General features: G+C 39.0%; 1 protein-coding gene across 3 annotated transcripts; it reads right to left on the bottom strand.

Moving 5' to 3' along the window:
- Window positions 1-2,796: 2,796 nt before the first annotated feature.
- LOC128200063 (probable serine/threonine-protein kinase DDB_G0283065) lies at window positions 2,797-12,947 on the bottom strand. Of its 3 annotated transcripts, XM_052892124.1 has the most exons (16): window positions 11,667-11,802; window positions 10,892-11,083; window positions 9,888-9,912; window positions 9,200-9,271; window positions 8,707-8,751; window positions 8,256-8,300; window positions 7,599-7,619; window positions 7,381-7,431; window positions 6,686-6,865; window positions 6,030-6,083; window positions 5,737-5,787; window positions 5,503-5,547; window positions 4,913-4,933; window positions 4,317-4,364; window positions 3,590-3,688; window positions 2,797-3,514 (listed from the first exon to the last, which is right to left on the bottom strand). In XM_052892124.1, the coding sequence occupies exons 1-16, from the start codon at window positions 11,697-11,699 to the stop codon at window positions 2,982-2,984; spliced, it is 1,515 nt and encodes a 504-aa protein (XP_052748084.1). In that variant the 5' UTR covers window positions 11,700-11,802; the 3' UTR covers window positions 2,797-2,981. The 3 variants fall into 3 exon arrangements, with proteins under 3 accessions (XP_052748084.1, XP_052748083.1, XP_052748082.1); XM_052892123.1 differs by lacking the exon at window positions 11,667-11,802 and adding an exon at window positions 12,526-12,947 and having other exon boundaries at window positions 2,797-3,688; XM_052892122.1 differs by having other exon boundaries at window positions 2,797-3,688.
- Window positions 12,948-13,295: the final 348 nt, after the last annotated feature.

Genomic DNA, 13,295 nt, shown 5'->3' with positions numbered 1-13,295 from the left:
CTGTGCTTATCCGAACCCAAACGGTCTCACCCTGGAACGCCTTTCGCTCTCCATGGGTTTCGACATCCTTCCCCCAGTGCACTTCACGCACTATCCGGCAAACACTGCTCATCAGCCCTCCATCCTCGACATGGCCCTACTAAAGAACGTAGCCTTAAGGCTGAGTTCTATGGAGGTCCATGCCGAACTCATCTCCGACCACCGCCCCGTCACATTCTCGCTAGGCCCACCTGCAGACGGGGCGCCTCAATTTAAAACGGTCACGGACTGGAGCCGGCTCGAGAAAGTCCTCGAGTCGACTAACTCTCCGGTACTGGACCGCATCCCGGACGAAGTCGAATCTATCGAGGAGACGACTACAGCCATTGACGCGCTAACAGAGCACCTGCAGTCGGCAGTCAAGGACTGCTCCAGGGAGGTTCCGGATACGGGCGACCGTAGATGGAACCTGCCTGATGATGTAAGTGCTCTGCTGCGCACTAAGAATGCAGCCACACGAGCGTATGACCGCTATCCCTCAGAAGAGAACCGAACCCGCCTGCGAGATTTACAGCGCGAAGTAAAGAGTCGCATAGCGGAACTTCGGCGAGACAGATGGGATAAGTTCACCAAAGAACTCACCCCCTGCCATACCGCGTACTGGCGAGTAGCCAAAACCCTCAAAACAGACCAGTGTTACTCCGACCTTCCGCCCTTAGTCCGAACAAACAACAGTCCGGCCTTATTTGATGAAGAAAAGGCTGAATGCCTAGCAGACAGCCTAGAGGCCCAATGCATGCCGAGTACCCTTCCGGTGCCCGATGATCATCTAGAGAAGGTAGAATCCGAGGTGGAGCGAATCCTGTCGATCCCTCCAGTAGAGTCACTCCCCCCGTTACACTGGATGAGGTGCGAACACTCATCAAAGGAACCCCCAACCGAAAGGCACCCGGTGCCGACGGTATCTCTAACAGACTCCTTAAGAGTCTGCCAGAAACCATTCTGCTACTTCTAGTAGCGATCTTCAATGCGGCAATTACCAATGCCATCTTTCCAGATGCTTGGAAAGAAGCCGATGTCGTAGGCTTTCCCAAACCTGGGAAAGATAAGTCCCTTCCCACCAGTTTTCGCCCCATCAGTCTCCTCAGCTCGCTGGGGAAGCTGTATGAGAAGCTAATACTCGCACGCCTGAAAGACTGGCTACAGTCCAAAGGCATCCTGATCGATGAGCAGTTCGGCTTTAGAGCCAAGCACTCAGCTGTTCATCAAGTACATCGTGTAGTAGAACACGTCCTCAACGCCCGACACCTGAAATCCAACGGGGTCACATGTGCCCTGTTTCTCGACGTAGCGAAGGCCTTTGACAAAGTCTGGCACAGCGGCTTGATTTTCAAACTGCACAAGATGGGAGTGCCAGACAGGCTCGTGCACATCATACGAGCCTTCTTGTCCAATAGGTCATATCGCTATCGCGTCAATGGAGTGCGTTCCAGCGCACGACCGATTAGAGCCGGCGTCCCTCAAGGCGCTGTCCTCTCCCCCACCCTCTTCTCGTTGTACACCAACGACATCCCGCGTCAGCCCCGAGTGCAAATCGCCCTCTTTGCTGATGATACAGCCCTATATGTGGACAGCACGTCGGCCGCCTGTGCAGCCAACAGGCTTCAACGGGCGGTGGACGAGCTGGCCTACTGGTTCAGAAAATGGCGCATCGAAGTCAACCCAGAAAAAGCGCCGCCGTGCTTTTCACGGCCAAAAGAAAACCATCCCTTCCCGCCTCTATTCAGCTGTTTGGCACGCCCGTCCCCTGGACGAACGAAGCCAAATACCTAGGCGTGACACTAGATTCCAAGTTGAGTTTCGCATCTCATCTTAAGCGCGTCCGAGGCCTGGCCAATTTTATACTGGGACGCCTCCATCCCTTTATTAACAAGCGCAGCCAATTGTCGCTTAACGCAAAGCTGACGCTCTATAAAGCATGTATAAGACCGGTGATGACGTACGCTAGTGTCGTCTTCGCCCACGCCCTTCCTTCATTACTTCACCCCCTTCAGGTGGTGCAAAATAAATTTCTGCGACGGGCCACGGGCGCCCCGTGGTACGTGCGCAACGTGGATCTACACCGCGACCTCAAAATACCCACTATAAGGCAATTTATGAAGCAAGCGTCTCGACGCTACTTTGCCTCAGCCGAGTCCCATTCAAATCCGCTCATAGTAAGAGCGGTCAAATACAAACCCCCCATAGAGAACGTCGCTCCAAAACGTCGTCGCCCGAGGCACGCACTCTTGGACCCCGATGATCCAACTACGACGGCAAACGCGTCTCCCTCCCTACCTACCGCGGAACCCTCGACAAGAGCCCCTACAAACACACCCACACATCGCACACACCGCCCCCGCCGGCGGGGGCGAAGAACCCTCGCGACACACGGTCCGCGCGCGATCAGGTTTGCGCCCGAGCGCATAACAACCGCGTCGCAATCTCACCCACCCAGACGTACCGACCCTTCGCCGTCCCTCGACGGGGGTCGAAGTGCGGTGGCCTAAGCCGAGGCCGAGCCACTCTGGCGCCCTTAGGCGCACACACACACCGCAGTCCATAAGAAAGAGTCGACACCTCTGTCGCTCCCCTCTCGCGGGCTTGGAGTGCCATCAGCACTCGCCCCTGCATTCGCGTCCGGTGAAGCTGTAAAGGCCACACACGGCCAACAGCAAACACATTCAGAAAAAAAAAAAAAAAAAAAAAAAAACAATTAAAACTAGACAGTTCTTAAAATTATAAGAAAACTGCGGGTAAGTAAAACAAAGACACAAGATTAAGTACAATCAACATTTATTAAAGGAATTTTGAAAAAGAAGCCGAAACAATTAATCATTAATCACAAGAATTTTGATATAAAATTATTAATTTCATTAAATTAATTAAATCACAATAATCATTGCATGAAAGACATTTCAATATTAGTTACATGATGAGCTGTAATCAGTAAGTCGGCATCATTAACACTCTTCTACATTCAAACCGTTGTTGGAACTTCCGATTTCATTATTAAGCTCTGCATTTCTAGCGCTGCTGGCGTCAAAACTGTTATCAGAGCTGGCACTATCGTCGGAACTGCTACTTGAGCTGGAACTAGACTCGGAACTTTTCTTGGAACTGCTACTGTGGCTGGAACTTCTCTTGGAACTGCTACCATAGTCGGAACTATCGCCGACTCTTGCTGCGTTACTACTGACACTGCTCGTTCTATCTAAACCGCTGTCAATTCCATCATTAACGTCGTCAATACCTAAATTATTGCGAGAGACGCCGATTCCTCCGAATTCGTTATTAAACCCTGCATTTCTAGCGCTGCTGGCGTCGAAACTGTTATCAGAGCTGGCACTATCGTCGGAACTGCTACTTGAGCTGGAACTAGACTCGGAACTTTTCTTGGAACTGCTACTGTGGCTGGAACTTCTCTTGGAACTGCTATTATAGTCGGAACTATCGCCGACTCTTGCTGCATTACTACTGGCACTGCTCGTTCTATCTAAACCGCTGTCAACTCCATAATTAACGTCGTCAATGCCTAAATTATTGCGAGAGTCGCCGATGGAACTGATATTATTGTTGGCGTCAGATGCCAATCTCAGAGCGCCATTGAAGTCGGAGCGTCCGCATCCGGATATTCTCTTCCTTATATTCGATCCCAAAGAATCCAAATCTGGAAAAAGAAAAGAAAATTGTATTAACATTTGCTGTAACTATTTAGATATTTGTGTTGACAGCGATAGAAATGCGTGTTTAATTTCGGGTATCAAATTTTGAATGACTTTGTGAAGAAAGAGAGTTTTTTTTTAATGAATAATGGAATAGCTGACAGGTTCACCTGGTGGAGATTTCTAACTGTCACCTACATGAACAGTCGTGTGGCTCCCGCAAAGAATGGGCCACTCCTTCGTTTCCTGCGGCTGTCATAAGAGGCAACTAAGGGAATGTAATAGTCGAGAGACGAGAAGCAGCGTTCCTCTTCAAACCTTACTAAAGCCTAACTGCGGTTGCCAAGCGTAGTAACTACTGGCAAAACCTTTCTTTACGGGGGAGGTCTATATTTATTAGTTGACAGTTAAGATATGATGGTGATGATACTATGAACAGCTCCATGGATATCACAGAATATACTGTGGTGATGCATTCATCAGTTCAGACTGTTGGATGTTCACTGGTGATAATGTTAGACTTTCTTTTTATTTTTTATATAATATAGATGTTTGTTTAGATATTTAGACCACGACCATGGTGGATATATATTTGCTTTGCAAAATATATGACAGAATACTCATTAAACTCACCAGAGTATCCTCGGGACTTGAAACCGTCTTTACAATAATCGATCATGGCTGAAAGAGAAAATAGAATGTTATTGTATATGCTTTTTTTATGCAACTTAGAATGACAAATAAGCTGGTGGTCCACTTGATGGAAAATGGTAACTGTCACCTATAGATATGAGCAGTACCATGGACATAACAGATTATACTATTTCGCCCATGATACCTTCCATGTGTTGCCATTCCTGAGGACTCAAGTGTTATTTCTCTGTAGCCTGTAAATTCACTGCCATATCTCACCCTTCAAATCGAAACACAACCATGCAAACACAACTGCTTCACGGTTAAAACACGAATGTTACAGAGATGCCCAAGCGTTTGCTTGGACTTTTGTACAAAGGCTCTCTCTGGTAAATGTATGTATGTATTATTATTATTTACATATATAGGTGTATACAATCCAAAATATATTTCACTTGTTTGTAAACGTATGTAATTCATGTAGGCTTACAAACGACTTGTTATTTTCTTTTTTAAATATGTTTGAAAATTTACTTCTCTCATAAATGACGCTGTACTGTTTTAATTAATTAAAAATAAACAATTAAACTACTTACAATCCACAAGATCATCGCCAACTGCAAAAAGAATGATGTGATTAGTAATTCGAATGATTAAAATCGAAGAAACCTATTTAGTGTTATTAATGTGGTTCCGGCATAGAATGGGCCACTCCTTCCTTTCCAGTGGGTGTCGTAAGAGGCGACTAAAGTAACTCAATGGTAAAGGGCGGGCAGCAGCGTCCGACTTGAAACATCACTAAAGCCTAACTGTGGTTGCCAACTTGTTTGCCAAACGTGGAAATTATTGGCAAAACTCTCTTTCATGGGAGAGACCTATATCCGGCAGTGGCACAGCATTTACAAATTGGTCTTTTTTTTCTTTACCAAGGTTTACTTATGTAATAAATATTTAACATTAACTCCAACCAGCTCCATTTCAGCCCATATCTTTGACCTCCCTACACGACACGACACCTAGTGTTTCCTTTATCTGTCCCATGTAGTTATTCTTTGGTCTTCCCTTTCCTCTTTCACTCTCTATTTTTCCTTCTATTATGCTCTTATATAAATCCGTCTATTGACTATTATTATAATAATTGTAATATGAGAGGTAAGAAGTAATAAATTAAAATTCCAATACTCACGTCCATCATTATAACTGTTACCAAGCAGACCCATCATGCTAGAAACTGGAAAGAAATGGAAAAAAGAAATATAAGTCACTTTGAACAAGATAATATTGAGTTAGAAATCCCAGAAGTTCCCTAGTTGGTTATTTGATTACAGTTATTTTGTGTAATATGTGCAAAATTATAAATAAATAAATTTTCGTAACATTAGTAAGAAATTAAGAATTGTAGTGGAGGAACACCGCTCACCCTTGTCGTATGCTGTGACCAAGTCGTCGCGGCTCCATTTGTTGTCGTTATCTGAAACAATTAGTATAGATTAACATACAATTATATTATTCAATTACCAATTATGACTGGAACAAATCCCTTTAAGGGATAAGTCCGCCTGTGTACAATTTTGTTACAATTTCTAATATTTATATTAAAAGTGAATGTATAAAAGCGTTTAAAAAATAAATAAACAAATTTCTAAACAAATGCTAAAAATATCTTTAATTAAATATAAGAGAGAATACTAATATAAAATGTCAAGTACTTACTTTCGAATAGTCGGGCCAATTCGTTAACTAACTCCACAATAATTTTGTTGGTGCCTAAAACAGAAGGGATTTAATATTATTATATAGATATTTTCCATGATTCACACCATATCTTCCAGTATAAACCATTAACTCACATTAAAAGCAATAACACAGTGTAAATATCTTCAATCTCTTCTTTGTAACAATTTTGTAATAATTACAAATAATTCACTTTATTAAATTATTTGTAATTATTACAAATCATTACAAATTAATAATTTAGAAGTAATTACAAAGAATTTACTTTATTAAATTGTTTGTAATTATAATGATTCTTATATGTTATATTATGTACAGTTAATGCTGTGTACATCTTTAACTGGTGTGCATATACTATCATGTTTATATTAAATGGTGTATTCTAACGAATTATTATATATAAATTTATCTATAAATATAAATTTATTTTAATTTAATTTAAATTTAGTTTCAGTTTAAGTTGAATAAATTTTAATTTAATTGAATAAAATTTAGATTAATTTAAATTAAAACGTCTGAATGTCAGCCTCAATTTTGTCATTCGCACTCAGCCGCAAGTATTATTAGATCTTGGCCTTTAATAGATCGATTCTCACACTCACAAGTATAACAAGATGGAGATGAGGCAAACTCACCTGTAAGAGAGCCGACACCTCTTCCATTCGTATACTTTCCGACGAGATCGTCAATTTGAGGGCGGACTTTCAAAAGGTCGTAGAACTTGAGCACGTCTTCGGCGTTGTTGTAGCCGCCGGTGTATTTGGGCCAGCCCCATTTTGATCCGTAATTGTTATTGCAAACAGCTGGAGTCAGATCTGCGAGGCGTGAAACAGGAAAAAAGATAAAAAAACTGTAAGTAACTTATTATAAAACTTTACGTATGTTATTAAGTTATTAGAGTGAGAGTGTATACGAATTTTCTTTGTCCCATCTGTGTTTCTGCTGTGAAGCGGCTGTTTGCAGCTTGTACGATTTTGTTTTAATTTGAAAGGTCAGATATGGCAGTGAAAATACGGAGTACGGAGTAGGGATGCGTAATATTAGATATAGTAATATCTATATGTTGGAATTATAATATCTATATATGAGCCAAGTAACGAATATATTATATATCGGTTATCCTATATATAAATATATTGAAAGGGCTTGAGAGAACTTGACAAACTTTCATTTTAGATGCTTCGTTTAGAATAGGAGTCAGTGGATGCAAATGGCTTGAGACTATTCCTTACGGCAGTCTATGTCCTCCAGTGGGCAGTGGACAGGTTAGCGGCTAACAGGATGATGATGATGATGATGATGATGATAGGTGCATATAAAATATGTTTACCTGTTCTCTTATCGACGATACAGTTGACAATCCTTGCAATAGCCATGGCGCCTGTAAAAAGAAGACGAAAAATAAATTAAATATATCGCCGGGAACAATTATTTTTTTAAATTTAATATGATTATATATAATTATAGATTTTTCAGTTATTATGACAAAAACAAACGATATCCTTATTGGCCTAGTAGTTAGATAAAAAATTGGAAATATATACTCACTGTTGCCAAATATTGATCCAACTGAAATTAAAAAAAAAAATACAAATTAGTATTGCATAGTCATTATCATAAGTGGGAGGGAGGGATTGTCAGTGATGGGGAGGTTAGTCCCCATTGCTCTCAATATACCCTATCAGGTCAAACTTCACGCAGTTCCCCCTGGAAACCATCGTGACTTATTTATTGTTTAATTCATCACCATGGCCAACTGGACCTGCTTTTTCATCTTCACCCATTATCCCTCACTGGTGCCCCGCCAGTGTATACCGATAGCGCAGGTAGGATCATCATTATCGTCGATTAAAAGTCATTATCATAAGTATTAAAAACAAGTAAAATAAACGAGTCGATTGATTGATTTCCCCAAGAAATAGAGTTCTTTTGAAGAAATGTAAAAAAATATATATAAAATTTGAAGTGCCAAAGATTCGCGTAACATTAATATTATACTGTGGTAATAATACTCAGAAGGAAGCAGATTTAAAATTGTTGCATTTTTGGAAATCAGTTCAATATTCAAATCGAGGACAAGTTGAATTTGCTCATAATATTCTTTCTGTCTTTTCCCACTTTTATTTCTTTTTTCCAAGAAAAAGAATAGTCTTTTCCAGATAATATTACCAATTTTCTATTTCTAAAAAAAAAAGATATACTCACGGCCAGGAATTTGAACATTAATGATGCCCCTTGCCGCAAGAGCCACTAGAAAAGAAAAAAAAATTGTAACAAACGCTACTGTCAAGTCAAATGGGAATCTAATCTTCCGTTAGATATGTTTTCGTCACCACACGCGTGATAAAGAATAAGACGCTATGGCTGTCTTGTTCTATCTCATAGTGAAAACGTATTTACCGACAGATTCATCTGTCATTTGTATAATGGAATGGAATGTATGTATAAGGGAATGGAAAAGTTAAAACATTTCTTTTTATCAAACCAATTGTTATCGATTTTTCACATCACTAGTGAATTATCTGAAATTTTAATTATATAAATATAAAGCAAATATAATTTATTAAATATATAAGTTTAATTATTTTGGAATAGGTTCATTAAATTAAAATAAAAAAAATATCAATATTAAATGAACAAACATAACATAACTTACTCCTGAGCATGACGTCGATGGAGTCATCGAAGCTACCGGGGTATTCTGAAAAATAAAGTAATTTTAAATATTAAAAACAGTTCAAGTTAATAAAAACACTAAAATTTGAAGTTCATTCATACATTCACATTTAAATAGTCTTTATTTATGAATATTTTCCAATAAATTTGTGTTGTTTATATTCTATTCTTCAAAGCAGTCTTAAATAATAGTGTTCAAACACTATGAGACATTTTAAAAGTTGCATTTTTTATGCAACTTAGAATGGCAAACAAGCTGATGGAAAGTGGTAACCATCGCCTATAAACAGGAGCAGTAGCATGGACATAATAGAGTATACTGCTTCGTCCATAATACCCCCATGTGTTGCTATTCCTGAGGACTGAGGTGTAGGTCCTCTGTACCCTGTAAATTCACTGCCATATCCCACCCATCAAACTGAAACACAGACATGGAAACACAACTGCTTCACGGTAGAAACACGAATGCTTACTCAGACTAGAGATGCCAGACAAAATGGAGCTTGCATCGCCGGCATTATTGGTCACTCCCCTAGCCAAGTAACCTGGAAATTAATAAACAAAAAGAAATTAATCAATTGTAAATTGTCATTATTCACGTGGTCAGAATCATTCTGTATGCAAAGTGAAATAGAAATCATTACCATCCTTTTTTTTTAAGGAACGTTCTACCAGGGAAACGGAACATTTTTCCTCAAACTAGCTTGGGTCCAATAGTGACAAAATCTTTTGAGTTCTACTAATTTGACGCGACGTGAAAATGGTCTGCTAAATCTTTTGTTATTTTTAGCCCCATGTTTGTTTTTTGGGAAAACATCAATTTTAATTTTACTCTGTACGTATATTTTTGTATATATCGATGCAATTGTCTTATTAATTGATTATTTATTAGCTATTAATTAAATTTATTATATTTGTTCCTTCAAACAGGGTGCATTAAAGATTCTTCAGAGTCAATCAGATGATATCCAATAGACAAATAAAAAAAGGTTAATTGATTGAGTCTATCGATGTTTTACTAAGTCCATTTACAGAGTGACTCTGTGATAATAGCAACAGAATTTGATTCCCTTTATATTCTACAAGTAATATTGAAATATTAATATATTAATGCCCAAAAAAGCTAAATGGAATAATATAAAATTTTAAACTGTGTCTTACCGAAAGGTTGAAGGATGTTGTCGCCCTGAAAGCAAATAAAAATTAAAAATATTGTAACTTTTGACAAAAAAATTCCAAATACTTCTCCGCCATTTATCAATCATTCACACAAACTTTTCACATATTATTATTTCAGCCATTAACTTTTCACTGCTGAATATAATCCTTCCACATAAGGGGAGTTTTGCCAGCAGTTGCCACGCTTGGCTACCGCAGTTAGGCTTTTAGGAATGTTTTAAGAGGGACGCTACTGCCCATTCCTCGTCTTCCTTTAGTCGCCTGTTACGACATCTACGGGAAAGGAAGGGGTGGCCTATTCTACGCCGGGACCACACGGCACATGTAACTACATTATTTTTTTTTTAATCTCAGCACTTTTCGTATATTATTAAACATGGGTTAAAAGATGACAAATAAATCTCGAGTTTCCTGTATTAACAATACTAAGGTTGTGTTCCTAAAAAAGAAATAGTTTTGATTTCAAAACTAAATTATTGGACCGAATATGATAAAATTTCCATAGTACCAATCTGCTATATGCTTCAAGGAAAAAAAAGGAATTTTCCAAATCGATTTACAACCGACAGTTATAAGGTAATAAACATATTAAAATATATAACCGAATTAAGAACGGGAACGAGAGTAGGAGGTGTTGTAGATTTTTTGTCTATTGACAATTTCATGTAACTATAAAAATAAAAAATAATAGTTTTTTTTTTTATACAGCTTGATATAGAAAACAAACTGACCGTCCACTTGATAGTAAATGGTAACCGTCAAATATGAACATAAAAAACACTTTGGATATTACAGATTACATTATGAAGCACATGGCACCGTTTATGCGTTGCCATTCCTGAGAACTATGGTGTTATGGCTCCGTACCCTATAATTTCACTGCAATATCCCATCCTTCATATTGAAATACATCAAAGCAAGCACAACCGTTCGATGACAAGCACGAAGTACTTCTCCCTCTATATCTTAACTTCTATGAATCTTACCTTTTGGTATTTGTAGTCGTCATTAAGGAAACCGCCGTTGCTAGACTTCTGGCTGGATTTGAAACCCACTCTTGCATTTCCATCGTGTCGGCACCATCCGGACCACCACGGCTTAACTGCTACGTTAGCATTAAGTCCTCCTCCTAATCCTGCACCCACCAGGGGAGTTGGGGATGGGGTAACGACTGCCACCTGTACAAAGAAAAACGGTCATCACCTTCCTGTTCTTAATCCAATTGTTTCTAGGGAAAGGGTTTTTTTAATGGGTGATAATGGAATGGTAACCTCGCTTACGTTATCGATATATGCTGGCTAGACACCAGTGAGGGATGATAGGTGAGGATAAAAGCAGGTCAGCTAGCCCATCGTGACGAATTCCACTACAATTAATCGCGATGGTTTCCAGTGGAAACCGCGTTGAGGGCGACCTGATAGGGTATATTGCTAGCAATGGCGTTACTAATCCCCATTACTAACAATCCTTTCTCTCCCCAAGAAAGGGTGTGGGAGAGGGGAGGAGAAGAAGATTAGTAACTGTGTTGTTTACAATCTGGCCTATTATATAGTGGTGCTACCAGCTCCGTATTAACGACCCATTTCTTTGGAAATCATTTTAAAAAAATGGTTTAACTCACCACTATATGAATATGGGGTCAACAATAATCTTATGGAACGATTCAGAATTACTAAAAATATGAAGTTAGTGGTTAGAAGCTCAGTTTAGAATTTAATTTAAGAAGTTAGTTTAGTATTAATATAATTAAAGTGAACTCACCAGAGCGGCCAACACGATCAGCTTGAGGGACATTTTTTGGGATCACTAACGAATATTGCTCTTTCTGCCCATATTTATATGAAATCTGTTGTTTACGAATACCTCGCATTTACGTAAACAGATGTATTTATTTGTCTAGTGAAAAATATAATGTTTACTTGTCAATTGGTTCGAACAGTTGGTTTAGAACGATGCGCTCGATTGAGGATTCATTGTTTACAATATTGTTCACGACTGTGATTAACAGTCGGACAGTCGGAGGCACTCGTCGACTGCTGCCGTTGTGAAAGTAACTCTCGACGTGTCCACATTTCAGCCGAGCACATTTTAATCTAATCCCGTGGGTGTCGTAAGAGGTGACTGAGAGAATTTCATGGTACAAAGTTGGGCAGCAGCGACCCTCTTAAAATATGAGTAAAAGCTTATGTGATGAACTAATGGAGTAATAATGATGGGGAGATACCGACCGTAATTAAAAATTTTCCTAAGACTTCATTCAATCTAATATAAAGTTATAATATATATGAATATATTATACAGTATATATATATGTCTAGTTTTTTGTGTTTTGCTATTATAATATCACGTACGTCCTTGTTGATGCTACACTTTACATGTAAGACTTTCTTTACAAATCTGACTTATATTATTTTAGTTTTACAAAATATGTTATTTAGAATTTACCAACATGATTTGGTTAATGTAAGGATTTTACAAAAAAAAAAAAACCAAATATTACATTTTAATCTGTATTTATGTTACTGTATTTCACTTGAATTCTTCACTTGTCATTGTATATTTTTATTTATATTGCAATAAGGAGTTAAATAAATAAAAATAAATAAGTAATCTAACTTACTTTTCTGAGTATCATCACCACGCAGTGGCCATGCCTATCATTGCAAAAACCCGACAGCTGCCCGAGTTCATTTGGCGGGAGGAAAGGGATTGTTAGTAATGCGGTCTAGCAGTCCCAATGCTAGCATTATACCCTGTCGACCTCGACCTGGTCCTCCTTGGAAACTATCGTGCTGAATTCCAGAATTGATCATCAGGATGGGCTAACTGACCTGCCTTTTAATTCTCACCTATCATTCCTCACTGGTACCTCGCCAACGTATATAGATACCATTCCATTTTTTTTAATGGGTGATAATGGAATGGTAACCCCGCCCGCGCTATCGGTATACACCGGCGGGGCACCAGTGAAGGATGATAGGTGAGGATGAAGCATGTCAGTTAGCCCATCGTGACGAATTCAACAAGAATTGTTCACGATAGTTTCCAGGGGGAATCAAGTGGAGGTCGACTTTATAAGGCATATTGCTAGCAATGGGGCTGTCAAACTCCATTGCTAATCCCTTCCCTCCGTTACTATTCCATTATCATCCATTAAAAAAAAATCAACTGAATCAATTAACATACTGTAAAGAGTAAACCTTATCTCCATGAAATTTTTATTTTGCTTCAGTTGTTTGTTTTTACAAGAATATGTAAAGCGAAAGCTGTAGCCAAACTTAATTCTTCTAAAGTTTATTTTACATTTAACTTTTTGTTTTGACTGAGCTATTCAACTTGGATACGAGTATATGGTATCATGGACTTATTGTAATGCTACAATTAATTATA

This window comes from Galleria mellonella, unplaced genomic scaffold (genome assembly GCF_026898425.1).
Source record: "Galleria mellonella isolate WM207_F2 unplaced genomic scaffold, CSIRO_AGI_GalMel_v1 utg150, whole genome shotgun sequence".
NCBI lineage: Eukaryota > Metazoa > Arthropoda > Insecta > Lepidoptera > Pyralidae > Galleria > Galleria mellonella.
Note: the sequence above shows the minus strand (reverse complement) of the source record. Positions and strands in the feature narration are given on the sequence as shown.

Excerpts from the sequence above, each read along its gene's own strand:
- LOC128200063 (XM_052892122.1), bottom strand. The coding sequence starts at position 11,699 with ATGTCCCTCAAGCTGATCGTGTTGGCCGCTCTG. Across the intron at positions 8,301-8,706 it reads CATCGACGTCATGCTCAGGA|TGGCTCTTGCGGCAAGGGGC; the intron begins GTAAGTTATGTT and ends TTTCTTTTCTAG. Across the intron at positions 6,084-6,685 it reads AGGTGTCGGCTCTCTTACAG|GCACCAACAAAATTATTGTG; the intron begins GTGAGTTTGCCT and ends CTTCTGTTTTAG.